Genomic DNA, 25,479 nt, shown 5'->3' on the forward strand with positions numbered 1-25,479 from the left:
ACAGCTGAATTGTTATTTCATAATTTTAAACGTTGCAATGCATGACAACTACATTCCAGAAATATGCATGGAAAATAAACATGTTAGAGTCTAATCAATCTCATCCAAATAGCGCGGTATTTAAACAAAATAAATCGTGGCAGGCACGTGGATACTGTGCCGCTTTCAAACACACCGTTTGTTCTCGGCGGTACAAGATTTAATGAGCGGTGACGTCACACGGAGAGTGATTTGTGACGTGGGTGACGTAAAGTCGCACGCAATGACGTCCTGGGGAGGCGAGCGCGTGACGTCACTGCCGTGGCCGACAAGGCTTGCCCCATTGTCGCTAGGGGCTGTGTATTTAGTGGAGACTTTTAGGTAACGCGAAAATACATTTGCTTGGATTTTACGTCGTGTACGTCCCTGATAGCAACACGCAACCTCGTACAGAAATTGTATTCGTGTTGGGTGATCTTCATGAGAGTTATTGTGAGCCCATGCGTTTTTTTACGGATTAACGGAGAGAGCGAATGCATTGGCGCTTTTGATTTTAGTTGGAAAGCATTAAAAATAAACAGCTGTTTCATGGAGAGTTTGTCCACTTTCATCGGAATGTGGAATTTACACCACCAAGCTCTGGGCCACCATCTCACACATCCTTCAGCAGGAAGTCACTTTTATATCATTTTGCTTGTAAAAAATGCACAGTCTTACTCGTACGAATTTGGAATAAAAGGTCCATCCGTGTCTATCATTGTGTCACAGGTGCACGCCCGGAGGGAGGAAGTCTGCATTGCCGGTCACCCTCACCGAGAGCGGCTACCAGATCCGAGTGTGACCCAGCGAGGCGGCGATGATCCGCAGCAGGAGCTTGGAGGGCGCCTCTCCCATCGTCGCAGAACCCTCCCGGCTGCAAACTCCTCGCACAGTGGACGCTACTTAACGCGGCGGATATCAAGCCCTGATCGATGTGGCTCCGTTTCTTTTTTTTTAAACGTCTTTACCTGGGATTCCCTTCACTGCGTGGAAGCTGAGTTTGCAGGAGCGTGGGGTGGCGCAGCCTGCCTCGCGCGTGGACACCAGTTTCTTTGGGGACAACTTGACACGGGCGGTAGCTCCGTGGGGGGAATTTTAAGGCAGAAAGCAGAAGTTAGATTGTGGTATTGTGTGCTCGGCTAGGGATAATCAAAACTAGATGGGGTTTTTTTTCTTTCCAATTTACTATAATGTGTTTTTAAATAGATAAAAGAGGTTTATTTAAATCCATCTCTCATGAGAATGAATTTGAACCAAAAAGGGACGTGGTCCCACGTGCATGTTGTTTTGATACGAAGTGCGATTTGATACTTTAAAAGTACTGAGGGACGGAAGCAATCTAAACTTTGTAATCCCCATGTAGATGTCACAAGGCAACTGTTTACTTCCTTAGAATAGAGTTGTTTTCAATCGCTTATTCTTATCTGCATTAGATGTGGGAAAACTACGATTGCGTACAGTAGGGTCCACGATTCAGACAATCTTACGGGCACTGACAGCAGTTATAAGAAATAGAACTTGTCGGCTCTTGGATGAGAAAATGTACTTAACTCTGAACGAGGATAATAGGCAGGCCTCCCCACTAAACAACGGCCTGTGTTGAAGGAAATGCTATGAGTGATGCCACCAGGCTTGTATCCTCTGATAACCATTATTATAAAAACAGCATTAACATTACAGCCATTCTTAAACCACTGACGGATTAACCCCCCGTCCCCTCCCTTGCACCACGTTGGTCACGGTTTTATGTCGTTATTTTGTTTTGACCGTTCAAAGCGTGCGTCGCGATGGGGAGGAATGGCTTCTGACATCACTCGTGAATGATTGGCCGTGAATGGGAGTCGCAACACGGCCACCCGGGTTGACAGCACAGCCCACTGAGCCGCTACCGCTCCGGCCCACGGCAGCGCTACGGAAGTGGAGACTCCAATGCACGCTTGCCCAGCCAGGCGCTGTGCCCCCTTTTCCTACCCGGCATCGTGAACTCCCTCCATCGAGGAGGCGCTCACGTGGACTGAGATGGGAACTCAAGACACGTGCTTGGGCTGTGTGGGCAGCTGACCTCACAAACAGTGCTGCCTGTTGTAGCGATTATTGTTTTTAGACTGCTGTATAAGGTTTGCAACTCCCATGTATTGAATATGAGGAACAGCTGACCACTTGTGTTTTTTTTCCCATAGACTTAATTTATTTTATTCTTGGAGGAATGCCATACAACCACTTTTGCTTTGCAGGGATTAGGGCTGCGGTTGGAGAGCATTAGTCAGAATAGTTCAGGCCAGGATTTGGTATTTCGCTGTCCAAAATCTTCTCGCCAAATGGCAAACATAAATCTCTCATTTAAGTAACATCGATACCTAGACATTGGTTCTCAGGGACACGCTTTGAATTAAATTGGACGGGTTTTTTTTTGTATACAGAGAAGAATGAAAGGGCCACTGGCTAAATGTAAAATTCATGCAAGCACATTGTAAAGGAGCTTTGGAGTGTGTGTGTGTGAGCGAACATTAATCATGACGCACATTCTTAAATGGGCGCGATTCCATGGATAATGGTATCCAACTTATCACTGAAAACACACGTGGCAAAAAAAAATACAAACACTAAAGAAACAAATAGCACAATATATTCCGTTGCGTTTAAGTTTACTTTTTAATATAGTTTTAGTGTAGAATCCCACAAGTGTCAGTTTGCTCATTAACATCCTGAAGACTGACACACTTTTTTATATAGCAGGGGCTGTTGTACACAGTTATTGCATTTCATTTAAAGTAAACACAGCAGAGCTTGTGTTTCAAATACTGCCTCATACCTAGACATAACCACCAGCCGTGCTTTAACATTATGGCCTTAATCAGACGGTTACATTATCAAGCATACTTATTAAAGATAATTTCTGTCCACTGCCGTGACTGAGAGATTGACATGGCAGTGTTGTTACTTGTGATAAATCCATCATGAAGCAGGGCCACGCAGCAATGTTGCGCACGACTGCGTTTGAGAGTAAATGGTAACACGTCCCAGTCGTGGTGTCTCGCAATGGTTGGAGGCAAGCGTGTTTGAAGATAAAAGTGCAGCCCCGCAATTGCTTGTCCACTCCACTGCTAGCAGAAGAGCCTCCACTCGAGGGAGCTCTGGAGAGCACCTCTATTGGACCTTGTCTTTTCCAGACGTCTTCGAACATTTGGGAGTATCCACACTCTACCCCACCACATGTGACCAGCGGATCGACTAATTAGAATTATTATCCAGTGATCACAACACGGGGTTATAAAAGGCAGAGATAAATTCACTTTTTGTTGGTGGCCGAGGGTTGTCGTGGAGAGACGCCATCTGTTGTGTCTCTGTTACAAGCCGCAGCTGTCCCTGGAGTATGAAGGCACAAAGCATGAATGAAGGCGGGTAGTAGTTCCCATATTTAGACAACCACTGGTATGTGTCCTGGAGGCTCTGTTGCACTAGACCGTAGTGGTTTGGTTTGCATCTCGTACTATATGTGAATATTTACACAGCAAACGGGGGGAGATGGCGTTCCATTTTGATGAAGGAATGGTAACGTTTAAAAGAACACACCGTAGACTTTCCTGGACCTCGTACAATGACTGAGTGTGCAGCTTTAAAAAAAAACCATTATAAATTACATGTTTCAGACAACAGCAAAATACTATCTTCTTTTCAACACTCCATCGCGAGAAAATTTGCCTTCTGTCACAGTTGTGATGAGCGGATTGATTTTTCGTTCTGGTAGAAGGGCAATTTATTTCAATACTTGGCACAAAAAATCAACACGATTATGATTACCAACATGTAATGCTGAATTGTCTATTTACCGCAGCACAAATCAATCCCCTTTCCTCAACACGCGAATAACGTCCAAGGAGTCGCCACGACTCCACTTCCTCTTGTCCGAGCAGTGTAGCTGCAGACTGTTTTAATTTCAGTTGCTAGAATTTCTGTTCGGCATGCCAATTAGAAATCGTTGGGCTGCGTCACTTTTCCATCGTCGAAACTCATTGGCGTTGGATAATTTTCAAACGAGTGTCACGTTATCCAGGCGGCTCGTAAGCCCCCGGGCCTTGGGTTGAAGAGTGGTGTTGGCATATCAACAATGTTTCCTATTCACTCCCAATTTTATAAAGTCTCAAATTTTGTTTTATTCCAAAGGTCCGTTAACACATTGTCCTGGTAACTGAACCACCCCCTCCGCTCCCCCTCCCAACGGGTTTTCCGCAGAGACGCTGCAGAGAAGACCGTCTTGAGAACGATTCCTTCTCAGTATTTCACGCAAACTGTTTGCCAACTCGTATTGTTTTCCTGTGCAGTCACATTTTGTTTTCCACCTCTCCACTTGATGGTAATTGCTTTTTAAACCAAGCGAAGCAATAACAACATCGTCACATTTGGGTGTCTTACACCTGCTACCCAAAAGTGCATAAGCTTTATAACAAGAACCATATTTTGCACTATAAGTGATCGCTCATCCTCTCGTATTTGCAGCAGAGGCCAACAGTGATATTCGTAAACTTAGATTGTGTTTGTAGTGATGCTTATGTATAAATATCGTTGCAGATTTAGACTTTGAATGACACTTAATTGTTTTTATTGCTTTCATAATTGTTATGGACAAACCGTAGGAAGGGTACGTCTCAGATATGCAGTGGTATTTTGAAAATTGCACAGCAGCTAACATCTGCGCTTGACATTTGAAGGCTATTCTCAAATGCTGTACAATGTCATTGCTTAGGGCAGGGGAACCTCCGGCCTGTTGACGCCATTGATCCGGCGCCACAAGCATCTTTGCTGCACTAATCGGGTACTAGAGGGGGACATTTTGGACTTGCCAAGTAACCAAAGTGTATCGTTAGGGAATGTGTGGCCAACAAAAAGTATTCGAAAATTATGTCGGGCCCTCAGTAAGGAGAAGGCTCCCCACCCCCGGTTTAAGGTCATTCGACGCATGAGCAATGTTCGACATTTACAGGCTCAGCTTAGCAGATCTGTTGACGAGGAGACGATGCTGAAATCAAAATATTTTAATGTTGACACGTGGATCACTTCATGAGCATATAGCCTGGGATTTGTCCAAATGTAGTATTGTTTTAGCGAGCATTAGCTTAGAATTAGCTTCATATCTTTATAAAACATCAATTTGGTGGCCATTTCATATTGTTTGCTATTTTTACATATTGTACACTTTTTTTTACGTAAGTCTTCTACAGTTGGATGCTGTATATTTAAAGTTTCAATAATACATACTAGAATAAAGCCACATCTTACGCGGGTATAAGTCCATTATTAAACTGCACTGGGGGTTAGAAAACCTAACGTACGTATGGCCTCGACAACTTCATTACCAGTACCATTACAATACACATACAACAGCAGATGATTAGTATTATCTTGCAGGAAGCACACTTTATTGGAAGATTGAAACCTTGCGGCCGACTGAGGAACGACTTTAGACGATGAGATATCCCAATGTTCTGACTCTTGACACTCAGTGGAGGCTTTCCTGGACGATCTAAATGACATAAAAAATAATGTGTCGCTACAAAATGTTTTATTTTAAAATTCACGATTTTGTTTTACATTCAACGAAAGCACATACTAATTCATTATAACATTACGTAAACGGCATCAATGTGATATTTATTAAATCCGACTGTGAATACCAATGTCTATTTCTTTCAAGATGCCGCACCTACATGCTTCCCGTCAACTCTCATTGCCGTGGTTTATTCAACTCTATAAATCATGAACGGTTTGGACATTTGTAGTGAAAACAATAGAGGAAATGTTTGCTTGAATAACTTGGTTTTGGAAGTGCAAGCCGACGGCTCACAATTCAGAATGGTTGCAACAACAAACTTGAGATGCACCGTACACCAGGGGTGGATCGCTCTTGTTTTATTGAACTTTTTGCGGCGTTACACGGTCTTGTTTTAGCAATGTTGGATAATCGTGTTAAAGCTATTTTAGTCCAAGGGTGCTAAAATAAAGACATGAGATTATTACTCGGGATGACCAATATCATCGTGAATTAGAACAAAGCGTATAGTCAAAATAAACACATTGTGTATTATAATAGTTTTTTTAAACACATTGTGTATTGTTGTTCTGTTACAATTACATTTGACGACACCAGCTCCCTGCCATCACGTGGCCTGTGTTATTGCTGTTGAGTACGCATTATCCTGAGTTTAGTACTCGATACTTCTTTATAAAGTTCTGCCCATATTTTACATATTCTTCACGTGACGTTGCCCGATGGATGCCGTCCCCTTCTAAGCGGCGCAGTGTTAATCCATCGTCACATTGGTGGCCAAGTTGTACAGGGAAATATCCCACATCTTAAAACAAAAACATCATAGTTTGTAAAAGTGGGGCACCTGACGAGCCTGTCGAGAAGTTCAGGACAGGCGTCGTTTACGTGAAGATTAACCCATAAGGACAAGATAATTCATTTTAATGTAACCCCTGTTCAAAATGAATGGCAGACTGGAGTGAATTTGGAATAATAAAACTACGAATGGTTATTTGGTTTCCATTTTTGTAATAAACGATATGTAATATAAATTTGAAAATTATTTACAAGTTCATGTGATCTCTTTGGAGAGACTGAAGAAGGGAATTCATGGATTTCAGACGACAAAAGGTATTGTGTGCTGGTTTGTAACATGCATGACTTCTGTCAAATCTACAACTTTTACGTGTGAATCAATAAACGATTAAAATAACAAGATATACCACTGTGTTTTGCTCCCATATAGTCATCTGTCTTCAACGTATGTACGACTCAAAGGATAGATAGCTATTTGATATCCGCGTGCATTACATGAAGCTCAAGGCAGTTTGAGAGAGAAGCGTTGCCATGTTATTGTTGCATTCTGTCACGGCGAGCAGCTTCATTGGGTCAGAATTACAATGAATGCGTGGGCACGTATGAACATCATCTTTGTAAATGTGACAATCTTATCGGGTGGCATAAAACTATGACGTGGCCGAACCCATTGTACTGGCTACAACTCTACATTTTAAGTTAAATCCTTAGGGCATCCATGACTCTTATTTGGAACTAGTTACCTTTGCAATGCATAATAACATTTCTTCAGATGCGCTTTATGTAACAAATGGTTAATCCAATAACTTCAGTGGCTATACATGGAGATAATACAGTATTAGATTTGGGATGAGTTGGTAGAAATACAACAGTCCGTTAAGTACGTCAATGAAGAATAACGTATACTTAACTTCGCCTTTTTATTTAAACAGCAACAAGTTTAATAAAAATGAGGCACAAATCAACATGCACAGAAGTAATTTTAAAGTCTCAACTTTTTAAAGAATGAACGGTAAATGTGCAATACATTAGACGATAGTCTGTCCATTACATCTGCTCACTGGCATACAAGTATTAGAAAGACAAAATTGTGAAACCTGTTAAAGCTCCTAGAACATTCAATGTAAACTTTAACGGTCAATATTGTTTCCTTAATCTACACAGCACTTACAACAATTATCTATGCATGTTGCAACTGTTGTAACACACTGGAGCCAGAATCGCATTCATTCGTGTGGGTTTGAACCAACGATGGAACGAGGGTGGAGATGTCCTCACAAGTTAAAAGTCTCCGAGAACGGGCAGACGTGGCATATGCAGAGCACCAGGAGGGCTTTAAAGACGTCAGGCATCAGAGAGCACAGGCTGGCAGCTTTTTCTCTCTGATCTCCCTCTGTGCCTTTAAACCTAATTTCACACCCACGTAGCATATACCTTGGGTGATTTAGGCACGTGATATGCTTCTTTTCAATAACTTGTGACATTTATCTCACAAACCAAAGAATGAATTCAATGATGTATGGCATGTACTGTACAGAAGATAAGTTTGCAACTGTTTTACCCCACTTCACAATGCTAATTTAGCGTTTTCAGAAACTAAACTACGTTACCCTATACACTTATGAAAATCACTCATAGAGCTACTTCCAAGTTAACTGCCTGTACATCTTTTTAATAATTGTCCAGTGAAGAGTGATTGCAGTAATATTCAGAGACTAATACAGATGTATAATTAACTTCTGCACTCGGGTTTTGAACTTTAAAATTGCCCCACTCAAACAATACATCATTCCTAACAAAGACAACATAAAAAACCGTAGCACAGGTTGACATTGAACTAGTGTAACAAAAAAAACATTCTAAACCAAATTAAATAGGCCCTAAACTGACCCTTAAAGGCTAAATTGCACCTACCTGTTGCTATTGTTCTTTAACGCATCTGCACCTTGTGGTGCACAAACGGATTCACAATTATTAGTATTATTAATTTTTATTATTTATTTTTACCTACGTGACTTTACCGGAAAAAACCTAAGAGTATGAATCCTTGCAGTCACGAAAGCTTCAAATCTAGAACAGATTCACAATGTTGTCTTCACACGCCAAAATGCTGTTCACGTCAAGATGCCATAACTACGGTGGAGTGGCCAGACATTGTCAACGACCCTTGAAGAAACTCCACCCACCGCCTTATTACACTGCGTGTTACTTTTTTGTAGGGAGAGTAGTAATGCTGAGATTGGCGACACTAAATGGCTAATTGCAGTATAAACAACAAAACTCAACACATTCGTGCCATTCGTGCACCATTGCCAGACAATCGCCAAACAACATGAGGTTGTGAGATTATTTATCAAATTTGAAACACTCACCAATGTGCCTTGTCAGTTTGCCAAGATATAAGGACGAGGTTTTATTTCTATGACCTGTTAAGAGGTTTACCTGTTTACAAAGTAAAAATGCAATTTGGGATTTGAAATTGTCGTGGCAATGTGATTTGACTTTGTTCCATACATCGTTTGAACGCGCACTTTAAGAATGTAAAGACAAAAATAACTTTGAAAATAACTAAGCCATTGCTCTTCTTTTATAAACATGTCACCAATTTGTCAGTCAGTTGCATTGCTAACACATATATACATATAAACAACCACAACGTTCCTCTCCTCCAAATGTTACACACCTGGCAGTCAACTTTAAAAAAATTACTCAATGGGGTTTCTGCCGTGACCCTGACTCACACCTGCTGGTTCTACTTGCAGCGCATCTACATTTAGATACATTCCACTTTTAAGATTGTTTACTCCACTTACTACTGTCAAAAACACATTCTTGTTCATTTGAAAAGAAAACCTTTAGAGCCAAATAGCTGGTGTTTTGGAAATATGGCCACATAACAAAACCAGGACCCAAAATAACCATGGTAACTCAATACATTTTCTCTGGGTTTTTCGGTAAAGTCACGTAGAACAATAAAAAACATTTACCGAAAAACCCAAAGAATATGAATTAATGCAGTTACGAAAGCTTTAAGTCGAGATGTAACTGCATATATTGTTATACGAGTCTCCTTAATTGGCTACAAAATATATTTAATGGTGATTAGCTGCCAAATTGCGTGGCTTCTATCCTAATATTTGTATAGACATTTTCACTATTTGAAGATTATTTCCTTGCTAAACGTTAAAGATTACAGGCACAAATAGCAGTGAATCATGCCAAGATGTGACCAATATGTTACACACTCCTGTTATGTTCCAAGGAGACCCCCTCAACCCCCAACTCAAGCAAATGAACAAATGAATTTTGGATAAATATCAAACACAGATAGCTGCTTGGAATTAAAGCAGAACAGAAACGCTACTTCCATTAGCACATCTCACACCGAGCCTCCTAAACCATTTCCCACAAGACAAACCCTGAAGTTTTAAACTCCAACTATGCATCTAGTAAGTCTCTTGGAATTGAGTATGTTGATCAATACAAGTCAAGAGGATTATACGAGTGGAATAATGTCCCAATTAGCACTCGAAGTGAGTGTGATTGCCCCACACTGTAATAACTCTGAGCTATAACAACAATTGCAATGCCAAGACATTACAATAGAACTGGATGTTTCTGCCATGTTACATCTGCATGAGCAGACATTCACGATTAATTCAATCAGAAGCACAGACTCCCCCTTTAAGAACAATCACATTTTAAGTGGAATACAATTCCTCATTTCGTGTTCATCCGATAGCAAATCTTTAGAGGCATGTACTCAACGATGCTTCTGCAGAAATCCTGTATTGTTCAGTCGCATAGGGCAAGAAGTCCAGCCAGCTACCCACACCCACGTGTTCCCAAAGGTTGCTTTTTAATATCTGTGTAATAATGAACTACCTTGTGATAGGCTTTGGTCGGCACAGAAGACATGGGAGTGCTTGTAAAGCCAGTCGTACGTGACAGTGATTCACGTCAATTCTTCCCAGGCCCTCCCACACAAACTCTCTGGTGCATGGGAGGGTGGGAAATAGTGATTGCTAAGCCAAAGTCTATTTGTAGTTTCATAGATAATTGGCCCATGCATTTAATCGAAATTAAACATGCTTGCCTAGAGTCGAATTTGCTTTATGTCTTTCCTTTGTTGGTGTGAAAGAAGTTCAACACACATACATATGATTCACCGGTTTGAATCCAACCTAAGCCCCCAAAAATGTGTTGTGTAGTACATTATAATCAAGCTTTCCATTTACAATTCTGCAAAGCTGTACCACATTACATAAATTGTTTACAAGGTCGGGCTGGTTTTGTGATATGGAGCGTGCTGCTAACTTCTAATACACAGAACTCTCTTTTCAATTTGCAAGGAACTACATTATCCTGTACTGTAGGAGGTAGAATTCCCATGGGACAGAACCGTTACAGTTATTGTCCAATAGATTTTCAGTCATGGTTCAATGTTCTTATGTAGAGGACACACAGTGTTTTCCAAGGAGTGTAGGAGGTACACTCACAACACTGACTTTAAAGCCATCTTGTTCTCTACTCTGACCTTTCAATGAAATGCTTTAAGTCTGTGTTATGCAGGGTGTACAAACTGTGGCTTTGTATTCACTGTGTTTTATGAACAGCTAAGCACTTGTGGCAATACTGCACACCGCTCACCGGGGGAGATGTGAACAGTACGGTGAACAACTTAAAATGCAAGCACAGACAACGTTAAGTAAAAGGAAAGTATTTCTTAAGTATGAAGAAATGGAAGACATAACTTAAACAGAAAACATTGATGAGTAGGATTCTTGTTTTTCTATATAGAAAATTATCTTTTTCATTATGTTTAAGTGTCAATTCATATTTGAAACAAATCGTGTTGCTAGATATGGCCGTTTTGTGGACAATTATGTGCATTTAAAACATTCCATGGCTTTTGCTTTCCACCTCTAAGTCTTACAGGAAACAAAACAAAAAGCGATGTTCATGCAGCCAGGGAGTGACCAGCTTCCCATGGTGGTGGAGGCTTCACATAAGCTCAGTTTGAATTTGGCGGTGGGGGGAGGGGCACTGATTAAGCTCATACTTTGGCCATTGCAGAGACACTGTGAGCAAAACTTGAATGGCAAACAGTGAGGTAGAACATTCCACTGTGAATGTTGCTTGCTTTTTTCCACTGGACAACCGCACAATGGCCACACCAAGCCAGCCCAGCGTGACTCAGGAGGCACCGATTTGTGTTTCCACTCCAGAAGCAAAGCCGTGCAGCTGACATCACACACAAGGAGCGAGTGGAGATGCACGTAGAAGATGAGGCGACGGTCTGCCTTGAGTTGTTATGTGCAAAAAAAGGCATCGATAGATCCGCCGCTGACCCTGCTTGGCCCCCAAGTCAGATGTCTTGCGATGCTCAGCGTAGCATTGTTTGGTTCTTGCTCAGGTCACCCAAAAGCCAGTGGAAAACCACCCATACCGCGAGGGCCCCGCGCTGGCTCGGCTCGGATATGCCAGTGGAGATGGGGTAAGAGGAGTGTTAGACGTCGACCGGAGTTAAAAACGACGTCCAGATGAGCCTCATACATCGTAGTGGGCATGCCCATTCTTGCCCAAGAGATTTCTCCAGCAATCAATATTAATAGCAGCTGGCGGGCGGTGAGGGGGGTTAGAACTCGAGGGCAAATTTGGCGAGAAGGGGCAGGTGGTCGGAAGGCGCCGCCTCATTGGGGAGGCCCTTGTGCTGCCAGATCTGCGGCAACGTGAGCAGGGTGAGGCGCGCAATAGGCCTCAGCCGCCAGCCAAACCCCGGGCACCTGCTGCCTGCCTCCCTCCAGGGCCGGCCTGCACACGTCACGTTGCGCACGCCACAACACACACTGCTCAAGCATCAAACAGGCAGTGGTCACCGCATCATTGCGCGCTTACAGAGGCGCTTCTTCCGCCGTCTGGAACGCCACTTCCTTCCGATATTAGGAAGCCACTGGAGCTAAGCACAATTAAACCTAGCTTAAAAACAAATTTATTAAGAACTGCTTTTGGTTGTGTTTAGTTTGTCGAAGCTGTACAGCAGTAAATGCAGTTCTCCTTCTAGCTTTACATTTCACTTCCACAGAACTTCACATGGTATGAGCAGTATTCTACATCTCATAGGAGTGACATTAAACAAAATTATTAAAATTAAAGTGGAGCACTGGTAGAACAAATAGCAGAATGTTATAAATTTCTTGCTCATGTCACACTAGCGGTGTAAAGGATTCCACTCGAGGATATTTTGGGCCTATTCTTCCACGCTTCTTGGAAGAGGTGACCTGTACCCACACTTTACACCAACTCGACGTGACCTGCCAATCGACTGCTGCGTACACACTTATACTGCTGTGCCACGAGATGCAATTGAACCGGTGACCTCTGGATTGCAATTCTCATGTACTAACCGCCACACCATGGCAGCATTCAATAATCTTGTAAGCACAACGTTGAAAACAGAATTATGAAAATGAGCATGGAGGATTTGTGGAATAAATCGTATATCACAAGAGCTAAAGCTGTAATATTACACTGCCACATGGACCCCTATTCATAAAAACAACTGTTAGTCTGTTGAAAGCAGTGTATCTCATACAAAGGTATTATAATAAGAAAATGGATATAGGTTAAGACACACCCAGGCCCTGGATGGGCATCTTGCAACAAAGGGACAATGATGCTCAAACAGAAACTGTGTCCCAGGATTAACAAGAGCACCATAGCAAGCCTTTTGGCTTGCAAAAGGGTAAGATTGAGGCCAATGTAATGGCTTAGCTTTTATACAGAAATGGTTACATTAATATTAATATTTAATTACATAAAGCACCATTCTACAAGGTGCTCAAAGTGCTGTACATAACAAAAATAAATCATTGGCCAAGGGCAGGGAAGACTGAGTGTAGGAGGTAATTTAGAGAACCAAAAGCCAGAGAAAACAAATGTGTCTTGAGGCGGGGTTTAAACACCGCCGGTGTCTTTGAATTGCTAACAACACTGGGCCAGGCGCTCCACAGATGGGGAGCAGCACAGCAGAAGGGCCACCCAGTGTGTGGAGGAGCCACATCCTGGGAACTCAGAGGGGGCACCAGCCAACAAAACACTAAGACTTCGAGATGTGTGTATGTTGAACTTCTTTCGCACCGTACGTAACCAAACGTGCTAACCGGGAGGGATGGCACGTATAGGGTCGGCAAATCTGCGAGATATTAAGATATTAATACATTGGTTTCTTCATTACTGTGCCTAACTAAACCTCAGCATCCAGTGAAGAGCACTTGCCTTCGAAGGGTGATGGACTCGGACATGTGTAAAAAATGTAATCCACTGTGACTCCTGTTGTGGATGTACAGATGGTCGCCTCCATTAGGTTTTCCTCTGGGACGAAGTGTGAGTAGACAGAGTTGAAGCTCATCCTGTGCTGGATCGCCTTAGGGAAAGGGCTTGGGGTTGGCAAGGGAGGGAGAAGTGAAATTCGGTGGGCAAAGGAAGACAGCGATGGATACAATGGCCATTTATTGTAAAGTAATATCACGTTATGCAATTACGATTGTAATGTTATATACGTTAAAAAGCAAACAGGTAACACATGTTTTGTTACTGAAGTTGTTAGGAAATAGAATATTGTTATTAAAGATGTTAGATGCATTGTGTAGCCTTATGCACCGAGATAACATTTAAATTTGATAAAATACATATTTTCACCATGAGGTTTAATTGCACATAGCTTATATATTTTATTATTTTATTACAATTAAAAGATTCTCGAATAAAATATAAGTTATAAATATGACTTTCAAAATGTTGTATAACCACACCATAGCATAATGAACGTGCATATTAATATACAGTATTGCCTTTTTTCAATGATCCGCCCCCCTTTTACAGTTGATAATTTGAAACGCATCAAATGTCAAAAACGTTACCGCTCTGTTAAGCATATTCAATGTCAAATCTACAATGAAGTTTCATTTCATGGGAAACCACACTGGCAGTCAGGGACATATGGTAAAAATCCCGTAAGTTTCATTCAGCTGACTGACAAAGCTGTCAGAATGACTCAAAGCTAAACAATACCAGAGCTCAGTGGCACCCCTCGAGAATAATTTGAAAAAATGGGAGTGTCATCTGTTGCCATGTCTTATAGCCTAGGGAGTTTGATGGGCCCCAGTAGGGTTCAAGTTACGCAGCCAAGGCTAGTATGACGACCCCACCACCATCTGTGCTCCTGACATCCAGGAACACCTTCTCCCATTACGCTGGGATAATAAATAATGCATGCACACTGCAGTGCTGCCCACATGTAATAGCATTTCTCATGCGCACACGCTCCTCAGACATAATCAGAGATGCAACATTCCCCTAAATGAAAGCAAATTGGTAACAAACACAATGTGATGTGGCAATTTATATGCATGGCATTCCACATTCTATTTGTGGGGATGTCATTGCACCAATGTTGTGATGGGCTGCAGTGTGACGTCAGTCGGCTTTAACAGCTGTTCGGAACTGGTCATGCTGTGAAACTTTCCGCGCAAGGTATGTGAATGAAAGCTAGGCACTCCCTCTATCGGACAAACAGTACCACTGCTCATTCCAACAACAACAACACAATCGACTCAATTGGCCCCAATTCAACGCTGTGCGAAGGAATAGCCCCCAAGAGCGTAACACGATGGTTTGGTAGTTCAAGCTATTTCCTTCAATCACCTTGACTTCTGGATTCAAGCGCACAGTAAAGGATGATAGTGTCATTCTCACAAGAGCAAGTCGCTGTGTTATACGTGCCAGCGTACCTGCAGTTAGTATGAGAACGTGATCCGCCTCCGGATGTGGCATAATGTCCACATGGGGCGTTCCCTGAAGGTGCTGCCTTTAGTTGGTTGCTGGCTACAGCCGGAGCTGTAGCAATGTACCGTGAAAGCAAAAACACATGTTCATTCAGAAGGTTTCTGGGTTAGATCACGTAAATATAAATGTGCCGTTGACCCACCACCCGACACAGCCAATTCGTAAGCTTTGTCACGTCAACAAAACGTGACAATTGGCGATAAGTTCAGTACATCGGTGTGATGACGAGTTAAACCACAACATTTACAATTGAGTACGAGGTTTCGCTGGTGATTACAACCAGCTTCATATAGCGAATTTCCAGAATTGTTAAGTTATTTTGCTGAATATTTACTTCAAGAAAATAACTACAACCAATCTCTATCAGTGATTATCATGAAGTTTTCGCTTATAAGAGCTCTCTAAACGATACTTAAATATCTTGATTTGATAAATAATGAAGTTACATAATATTCAAGCACAATGCAGCATGCCCCACAAATAGCCTATTGATCAGTCAAACATTATTCACTCCAAAATTGTACCTGGGGGTAGGCCGTTGATTTACATGTTCACCACTTGCTCTGACAATATGTGCAGTTGGTAATCCCCAATTAAAACGAGAATAGCTCAGCATGTAACGATTTACCCCGACAGAAATGTTATGAATTGTCACAATACTGTGGTCGTAACTTGATTCAACAATACATTAGTTTGCATCTAGCTTAAATGTAACATTGACATAAAATTCTATAGTAAAGGTTTTCTTGTGGGTTAGATTGCGTAAATATAAACTTGTTGTTAAACCCGCGACTAGCCGACAGAGCCAACCAGTAAGGTTTGTCACGTAAACATTAGCATTAATTTCCATAACATTTAAACTCGGCATTACCAAAAACATGTATCCTAATGCACATGTCGTGAGCGTAAGAATCCGTTATAATCAATTGATTGGTGCATCGTTAGAAGCCAAACGCTACCTCCAGGCGTGTAGTGGGTGAGCGTGAGGAGTGGGGTTGTTTTCTGTACCTGCTGCCCGCTCTTGCAGCGCAGTGGCGGCTGTGGTACCCAAGCTGGCCGGCGGTGATGGTCGTTGTGCCGACTCTGGCGGCTGGAGGGGCTTGGCTTGTTGGGCTGCTTGAGGTTTGCTCACCTCCATGTACTGGCAGAACGGAGACACGCCGAGTGTTTGAGGCCAAAGCGGGGCTTGCAGCAGACGATGATTTGCCTGGTACACTTCCTGCTGCCCTGACACCTGCGCACACACACACACACCATCGCTCCACTTAGCACAGACGTTGAGTTTGCTCTACAATTCTGTGCAGCCTTCGCGATAGGGGGTGAAGCAGTCGGGCAGTGGTTTCGTCTACACTGTGAACCCGGCGATCCAAATTCGATTACCAGCCATGGATGACATTATCAGAGATATGAGCCGGTCTTGGGTGCCCTCTCTCGACTGCCCCACAATGAGCAGCAGCCTAAGTATGGTTTCACAACTCCTACGGGGAGCCCTTCTTTGGGCTGTACATTATTATTCAAGACAGACACACCTTGAACCAAACCTTAATAGCTCGAGTTCTTTAAATGGTAATTATGCAATCTTGATTTGAAGCTTTCGTGACTGCAGGAATCCATACTCTTTGGTTCTTTCGGTAAAGTCACGTAGGTAGAAAATAAAATAGATCACGACGTTTCGGGCGCAACACAAGCGTCCGTCATTAGGTGGGAAAGCATGGTCTGCTGCTGAGGCAGACTGTTTTAAAAGGTTTGAAATGGGTGTAGCTCAGGGGTTATAAAGACGTGGCCGGGGCTCGTGATGTTAATGTGAGAAATTAGCATGTAGCTGTAGAAAAGGAGAAGAGCGGCCTCCTCGACGAGGGAGTGCCACCCAACGGGTGCAATCCAAAAGACACGTAAGCATGAGAGGGCAATCCATAGGCATGAGAGTGCAATGCAATTATGCAGTCAATAATAACTGGATCATCTGAATTCCTTTCTTTCATCGCTGCCGTCCAGTAGTGGCCTTCAAGCGTTTTGAATTCTGCTTCTTTACCCACTCTCGGCATCCACTCTGTAGTTGATTTTGTCTCTCATCTCTTGTTCTCATTTCTTGTTCTATCACAACCATATCGGCGACTTGTTTTCCGTATTTATACATTCCTTAAGCTACCTCTTCGACTTACTCCTAACGTACTACTTTCCATAGATCTTTGGGAATATGCTGATGCTACGGAGCTCTGGATTTGACTCGGCAATGACTTCTGGATTCTCAGCTCTTCCCAAACAGCACTTGTGGATGCTCAGCTGCAAATGAAACTATGCATATAACAAAAGGTAGAATGAGACCAAACCAACCTGGCCTGGCTGCCCGTTCTGTCCAACATCGCCCGTTCTGACACCAGGCGACAATTCGCCTTGCAGAATCCTTGATGTGCAAGACAAGCCACACGTTTAAAAGTGTGCTCAATCCATCCTAGATTTGAAGTTTTCGTGACTGCAAGGATCCATACTCTTTGGTTCTTTCGGTAAAGTCACGTAGGTGAAAAAAATAATAATAATAATAGTTATTTATATATATATTTTTTTCTATTTTTTTTTCCCACCTAATTGACTTTACCGAAAGAATCAAAGAGTGTGTTCAATCCACCGAGCCACTGTTTTAGCTTCAGGCCCTCTGCTTGGACAATTCCTCTAAAAAACCTCAATGTCATTTTCAGGCAGCATACCGAGTAGCAAGAACAAGCTCAGGCATAGCCACTGTGCACTTCGCGACAGACCCAGCAGTCCAACCAACTGGTTTTGACCTTTCACGCCATCTGTCGGTAAAGCTCAACAATCGCTTCATATGTGGACTGATCAGAGGTGCTGCAAATGACTACACGTGGGGTCTTGTCACTCCCTCCTTTGCTGTTGTGGCCAATTACATTTAGGCTGCACCCATTGGCAAGGACTGCCCGGTACTCTCATTGAATTGTACAATAAATTTAATTTCTCTTTGCAAGTTAATGGTTGACGAACATACATGATTCTAAACAAAATATTTATTTTTATTTTACCAGGTAAGGCCTACTGAGTTATATAGATATTTTTCAGAAGTAACCTGGCCACAAATGATAGCCCAATCAAGTGGCTTATCACGTGGAAATTTACATCAGCCAAATACTCGAAACTCATATTTATAAATGTGGAGGGAAAAACCGGAGGACCGAAATAAAAATCCATGCAACCACAGGGAGACATGCAAACTCAAAATATACAGCAGGCGTCAGGGTCGCGATCAAACCAACAAGCTTCTGTACACGAGGCGAGGTAGTTAATATCTCACTGTTATGTAAATGTAAAAACATGAAAAAAAATTGAACACTACAAATAGAGAATGAGTTCCACTCTTTAGAAACCGCTCCTCACTTTAAAAGTGTACACAGCACATGGCTGGAATACAAGACTCGTGCAGTTTCAAGACTGCAGAGATATAAAATTACTATATAACAAAACTACCTTGTTCAACAAAGTGTATAAGCACTCATTAATTTGCCGAAATCTTCTTAAAACATAGAGATTGCAGGGCTTGGGCAATTGTTGACACCAACTCTCCACCTGGCCGCCTTCCAGCTTGTCTGTGGTTCCCCAGGGATAGTGAGAAGTAATTAGTATGAACGACACAGATACAACTAAACATTATTCCAGTAAAGTGAAGGAAAGAAGGCTTCAGTAGCTGGCACACATCACGAGAATAAGCCCGGACAAGATCCCGTAATTGGCGATGCGACAGAAAAGTGAAAGGATACAGGAGTAGGAGAAGACAGAAAACCCGGCGGATAGATGAAGACAACGGATGGAGATTGAAGAAGACGAGAACCCAGGTGGAAAATAATTTGGCCTCTTCGTCACTAGCGAGCAGACGGAAGGGACAGATGACGACTATGATGACGATGTTAACATGAGACACAAAAGTGCAGCAGATGCAGGGCCTCGCCTTCCAGGCAGGCAGGCCGTGGTAGTGGAGGTATCCGTGGCGTAGGAAGTGGTACAGCGGTGAGCCGGGCACGCTGTTGAAGTCTCCGCACAGCAGCACCGGCAAACGTCCGCCGTCCGACACTTTGTCAATCTCGGCGAGCAGCAGGGCCAGTTGGGCAAGCTGCAGACCATTACACGAGACGCGCAGGAACAAGGAAACAAACAAAAAGGCCATTACAAGCTAAACATACTGGAGTACACATGAAAATAAATAAACAGATTTGGCTTCCTGATTATTTAGATTATGAATTATTTCCGCCTTGCTGGACATTGCGGCATCTGCTTCGAAGATGCAAGACAGACATCACGCTGAGAACTACTGAAGGCCATCCTTGACAGACGGCCAACAATGATAGCATTTTTTCTTGAACACTATAAACAGTAATATTAACTTAATGTGTTTATATATAAAAAAAAAGCCTGAATGTTATATAATGAAAATAATTACGTGACGGTCATGAACACATTTGTTTACGAAACTGAATAACTTCCAATGTCAAGGTACATTGTCCTCCAGTTGGATTCCAGGCCACGGGTAACATGAGTGGCGAGTGATATCCGAACAGCTCCTTGGCTCCACTTCACCAATCCACCCGGCTGGGGGTTGATTTAGTCCATCTCTCTCTGGGGTCAATAGAATGAGTAAAACTTTGTGGGTAAAGTCCACAGGACTTGTCCCTGCCAACGGGATGCTGAGTTTCCACCACTGACTCAGGGCTGTAATAGATGAACGCTGCCTCAATGTTCATCATTGTGTTTAGTTTGTGGTCTGTGTTTAATTGTTGTCCTTCCCCCGCACCTCCGATTAGCAAGGTTGGCTACGTACGGCGCAAAAGAAGTTCAACATACACACGTACATACATTTGAACAGGAAATCACTTTGACTCTTGAGAAATCAGTGGTGTATTTATAAATGGATTACCCTGTAATAACAGCAATGTTGAGGACCTTAACATTAAAACAAACAAATCGTTGGTTATTCAACTATGAAAATAACAACGTAAAGACACCAAAAACGATATTAATGTACCTTGATATCCCCCCTTTTGGGATTGAAGAGGAGATGTGTGTTGGCAATGCAGACACTCGGGGGGAATTGTGTATAGGGTGCCGAACTTGTACCCTAGTCAACAAAAACAATAACATTCGTGAAATTATCATTAACCACACATAACAGTGATACGACTGGGATCCATTACATTTCCTGGAGTCTAGAAAAGGACTGTCAATATTGTAACTTTACTTTTCTGCACATCCTCATAGAATAGGAAAAAAGTAAATTTTATTATGAAATGTTGACACAAGGGTCATTTGCAGACAATTAAGTTGTACAGCAGAGCTACCTTGGCAACAGCAGTGTTCACAAAGGTTTTGTTCTTTTGAATATATATGTGTAGTAACGCTTATGACTCGTTCACACCGGAGTTGGAGGCACACTTGTTTATTTAACACCATACGTTGTGACATACACACTGAGGGGGTATCGGCCCCCTCACCCGTCTATCTGAGGACACACCTCTAGGCTAACCCTAGCCTGCCTCTGAGTCCTCCTCTAATGGGCTAGGGGAGGCTATCTTGGCCCGACACTGGTCAGTCGGGCCCGGTACCCAGAGTCCAGACCAGCACTGGCTCTGGCTCTGGTACCACGCCACTGGCTCGAGCCTGCGCGGTCCTGATAAGGACGGCGTGCCAGGGGGAGACCAGGGCTCTATCTAGGACGTCTTCCTCTTCTCTTCTTAGCTAACACAACACTCCCGAGCCCTTCGATACATTCCCCTTTTATACCCAACCCCTCCCTGAGGGGTGGGGCCCCGGGGGATCATAATGACCGAATCGACCCCCCAGGGTGTCTGGCGCGGACGTCGCAGAGGGCACCTGCTTGTGCACACATGTAGCCCCGCCTACTGTGTTTGTTTACCATAGGCTGCCATGCATAACGGGCTCTCTCTCTAACACCCCTACATCACTCCCCCCCGCATAGCATGCAGCCGTCCCGGCTGCCAACATACAAAAATTTGACAATAAAGGTGCCTTCACCCCCTGACCGCGCGTGTGCCTCACTATTTTTGAACAATAACAGGAACCAGAACAAGAACGCAACAGCAAGATGAGAAAACAACCCGTCGCACCCCCCCCCGAATAAATACGAATTCCGTAAAAAAAACAGCCTATATACAATCAGCAGGGAACCCACCACGCACACACAACACACGGTGAAGCCAACATATGTACATCCGAGGAGTGGGGAACACACCACCCACACAACATCCAATGAACACAACAGCTATGTACACATTTTCCGGCCTCACAACAGTTTGCGCATTTTAGCGCGCGTCCTTGCAGCGGGCCCCTCACACGGGGTAACCGCGTGTGGCGGACCATCAGGTGGCAATTTTCCGTCTTGGGGTGAGCATTCATCCGACTCCGCGTGACCCTCGGTATCCGCAGGAGGGGTGATTGGGCGTGAGCCCGTCACTCCTGATGCACCTGAAGGTGGCACAGCCGGCAAGGCATTAGGTGAGAGCGACGGAGACGGACCCAGCGAGTCGGCCGACCCCCCACATGCTTGGCCACGCGCGTGTGAAGTGTGATTGTGTACCGCAGAGAAGGGTTTTAACCTAGAGGGGTGCACGAACCATCGCCGCTTCCCCCACTTGATGCGCACGCACTGCGGTCGTAACACCTCCACCACTTCCACAGGGCCCCGCCACGGCCGCACCAGTTTAGAGGAGGTTGCCAGTGGCACCTGGGGGCAGTGCAGCCATGCCTTGTCCCCCGGCTTCCACTGCAGCATGTGCGCTCGACTCAATCTGAGGCGCTCATTCGCCTTCTGACGGAGGTCAGAGTTTTGCATTGCAGCATCCCGTGCCTCGGTCAATTTGTCCAGATTAAATTTAACGTGGTCAGCCAGATTAGTTTTTCCCTGCGGCACGGGGATCTGCAACTGGGCACGAACAGGCGGGTCTGGTTCTCGGCCGTACATGAGGTAAAAGGGAGAAAACCCCGTAGCTGCATGGGGTGCCATCCGGTACGCCGCCAAGACCCCCTGAATTTGTAGGTCCCAATCCGTTTGCGAGTCCGAAACTTGTTGCGATAACATGGACGTGATGGTGCGATGCAACCGTTCGACCATCCCGTCAGTTTGTGGGTGATATGGGGAGGTCCGAATTTTCTTTGTGCCCAGGAGATCACAGACTTGTCTGAGTAGTTTACCGGAAAAATTTCTGCCCTGGTCGGTCAGCAGCCTCTCCGGAGCACCTTTGTCCAGGACATAACCCTGAACAAAGGCCTCCACGATAGCTGCTGCCGACTGGTTGGCCAGAGGCCAGGCCATAGGCCAGCGTGTAAAATACTCGACACCAGTCAACAAATATCTATTCCCCCTGGGGGTGGCGGGGAATGGTCCCAAAATGTCCAGAGCGACCAGCTCGTTTATCCTGGACACTTTGATCGATTGCAAGGGCGGGTTAGACTCCCGTGCCGGCGGTTTGCGTTGTGCACATCGAGGGCATGATCCCAACAAATCCCCAACATCCCTCGTCATGCCAGGCCAATAAAAATCAAGTTGCAGCAAGGCGAGAGTCTTTTGGGTCCCCAGGTGTAGGAGGCGCTCATGAGCGGCCCATACCACCCTGCCCCGCAACCCAGTAGGGACCACCAGCCGATGTCGACGCGACTTCCCGTCCCAATGCATCAGCAGGCCTTGGCACATTTCCCATGCGTCGGAACCACCTCTTTTTCCCCCCGCCGCACCGCCAACGCGACGTCGCCACCCGAGGAGGGACACATCCTCCATCTGGAGGCGCCCCCAGTCAATGACGGGCAACCCCAACAGGGAATCTTTGCCCTGTTGTTCGATCGAATTAGTAACTACTGTATCGTCGTCGTTGGCGGCCGCCAAGACAGGAACCGATGTGTCCCCTGGAGGTCTGCAACGTCCAGACCCCAGGAGGCATGCACACTCGGAGGTGGTTGGCAAGCGCGACAGAGCGTCCGCGTTGGTGTGGCGAACGCCCTTACGGTATGTGGTTTGGAAATCGTAGTCCTGGAGGACCTCCAACCAGCGGGACAATTGTCCCGATGGCTGTTGAACCCTCAGGGCGTACTGCAGTGCCGCATGATCTGTGCGGACGGTGAAATGCCGACCGTACAGATATGGGCGATACTGTTGGATGAAATGGACAATTGCCAACAGTTCCCTACGGGTGACACAATATCGTTGCTCCGCTGGAGACAACACCCGACTGCCGTACGCAACCACACGTTCCACGCCGTCAACCACCTGGGAGAGCACGCCCCCAATACCCGTGTTGCTCGCATCGGTGTCGAGCAAGAATGGTTTTGAAAAATCAGGGTAAATCAGGGGAGGAGCGTTTACCAAAGCGTCCCGAAGGGAGCAAAAAGCAGCTTCCTCCTCCCGACCCCAGCAGAACCGAACCCCTTTTGATGTTAAAGCGTGTAGGGGTTTTGCTATAGTCGCAAAATTAGCGACGAAGCGTCTATAATACGACGCAAACCCAATAAAACTCCTAACCTCTCCCACTGAGGTGGGAGTCGGCCAGGAGCTTACACACTGCGTTTTGGCGGGATCGGTAGAAATACCTGAGCGTCCCACGATGTGCCCCAAATAACGCACCGACTCGCGTAACAAATGGCATTTTTGGGGCTTAAATTTCAAATTAGCAGCCCGCATCTTTAGGAAAACCGCCCGCAACCTCTGGAGATGTTCATCAAAAGTTTTGCCAAAGACAATAACGTCATCCAAATAAATCAGGCACGACTCCCATTGCAATCCAGCCAAAACCAATTCCATCAACCGCTGGAAAGTTGCCGGCGCTGAGTGTAAGCCCATCGGCAACCGGTTGAATTGAAACAGGCCGTGCGGAGTACGGAAAGCAGTTTTAGGCTTTGAATCATCGTCCAGAGGAAGCTGCCAGAATCCCGAAAGTAAGTCCAATGTGGAGAAGAATCGCGCTCCCGCCAAGGCGTCAAGCGATTCGTCCATCCGTGGGAGCGGGTATGCGTCGGCAACCGTAATTTTGTTAAGGCGCCGAAAGTCAACGCAAAACCGCAACGAACCGTCCTGCTTCTTAACCAGGACGATCGGCGCTCCCCAAGGGCTGTTGGAGGGAGAAATGATGTCGGCGGCTAGCATGTCATCAACAGCCGATTTGACATGGTCCTTTTCGGCGGAACTCAACCGAAAAGGATTCTGGCGTATTGGCGCGCTGTCACCCGTATCAATATGGTGACGCAGCAGATTAGTGCAGCCCAAATCGTATTTATCTCGACTGAAAACGTCGGAAAATTCCCTTAGTAGTGTCTTAAGACGTTGACGCTCTAAATTTGACAGGTCCGTCGATCCCGCACAAAGCGCCTCGAGCCACCCTTCATCGCTGTCCGAATGTGGTCGCGGTGCAGGGACAGCGCCGACATGACTCGCGACGGGTTCCTCACAGGGCACCGGCGTTGCGTGAGCAAGCACGGTCCCCTGTGGGACCACCACCGTCTGCGAGCCCACATTGAGGACCGCGATGAAGGGTTCTCCTTCCCCTCTCACTATGGTCTGGGCCGGGAGTAAATCAGGTCCACTGACCCCGGCCCTAGACGGTCCCAACAGAACCCCTTGAGCCCCAATGCCCTTAGCGAAGGGCCGCCGAAGTTTCAAAGGAATCAACATTTGCGCCCCCGGAGGAACGCGCACCGTTCTATCTACGAACGCCGGCACCGTCGCGAACGCCGTCCGGCTCGTAGCGGGGGATGGCAGAAACGCCATGCGTCGGCCCGATGGGAGCTCAATGCATCCCTGGTCGATTAATATCCTAATCGGCATTTTGGCCAGGAAGTCCGTCCCCAGCAGGCACGGAACCGCCAGCGAGGAGGAAACAAAAATCGGCCCAGACAATTTAATATCCCCGACACAAATTTGGGCACGAATTTGTCCGATGATGCCAAGTGAACCCCCGTTAGCAGCAAAGAATGGCACGTTAACAGGCATCAAAGGACGGCTTTGGGCAGGGAGAATGTTATAAATCAACTCCGAAATAATGGTCGCCGATGCTCCTGTATCGACCAGGATGCGCACCTCGACCCCATCGATGTGGCCCACAACGGCCGACGACCCTGACGACGCGGCTACAACCCGATGGGCCAACACGGACCACTGGCTGGGTTCAATCTGAGTACCCAGAGCGGTGCGTGTTGGTGCCATGGTACGCGATATTGGCCCCCCCTTCGCTGCGGTGTTTGAGTGTGTGACGGGCGTGTGCGTGGGCCAA

The 25,479-nt window shown here is 45.1% G+C and overlaps 2 protein-coding genes across 4 annotated transcripts in view; one reads left to right on the forward strand and one right to left on the reverse strand.

The window, feature by feature from the left end:
- VASH2 (vasohibin 2) overlaps positions 1-6,762 on the forward strand; it is a 43,425-nt gene extending 36,663 nt beyond the window's left edge. Inside the window, exon 8 of the mRNA XM_078606343.1 lies at positions 748-6,762. Coding sequence (XP_078462469.1) covers positions 748-820 — 73 coding nt within the window. The 3' untranslated portion in view covers positions 821-6,762. The remainder of the gene's footprint in view (positions 1-747) is intronic.
- A 497-nt stretch (positions 6,763-7,259) lies between these two features.
- ANGEL2 (angel homolog 2) overlaps positions 7,260-25,479 on the reverse strand; it is a 29,780-nt gene continuing 11,560 nt past the window's right edge. For all 3 annotated transcript variants that reach the window (XM_078606337.1, XM_078606339.1, XM_078606340.1), the window contains exons 6-11: positions 20,232-20,324; positions 19,161-19,322; positions 16,214-16,439; positions 15,151-15,256; positions 13,637-13,797; positions 7,260-12,172 (exon numbers count right to left, since the gene is read on the reverse strand). In XM_078606337.1, coding sequence (XP_078462463.1) covers positions 11,997-12,172; positions 13,637-13,797; positions 15,151-15,256; positions 16,214-16,439; positions 19,161-19,322; positions 20,232-20,324 — 924 coding nt within the window. In that variant the 3' untranslated portion in view covers positions 7,260-11,996. The remainder of the gene's footprint in view (positions 12,173-13,636; positions 13,798-15,150; positions 15,257-16,213; positions 16,440-19,160; positions 19,323-20,231; positions 20,325-25,479) is intronic.

This window comes from Lampetra planeri, chromosome 25 (assembly GCF_965212315.1).
Source record: "Lampetra planeri chromosome 25, kcLamPlan1.2.h2, whole genome shotgun sequence".
Taxonomy (NCBI): Eukaryota; Metazoa; Chordata; class Hyperoartia; order Petromyzontiformes; family Petromyzontidae; genus Lampetra; species Lampetra planeri.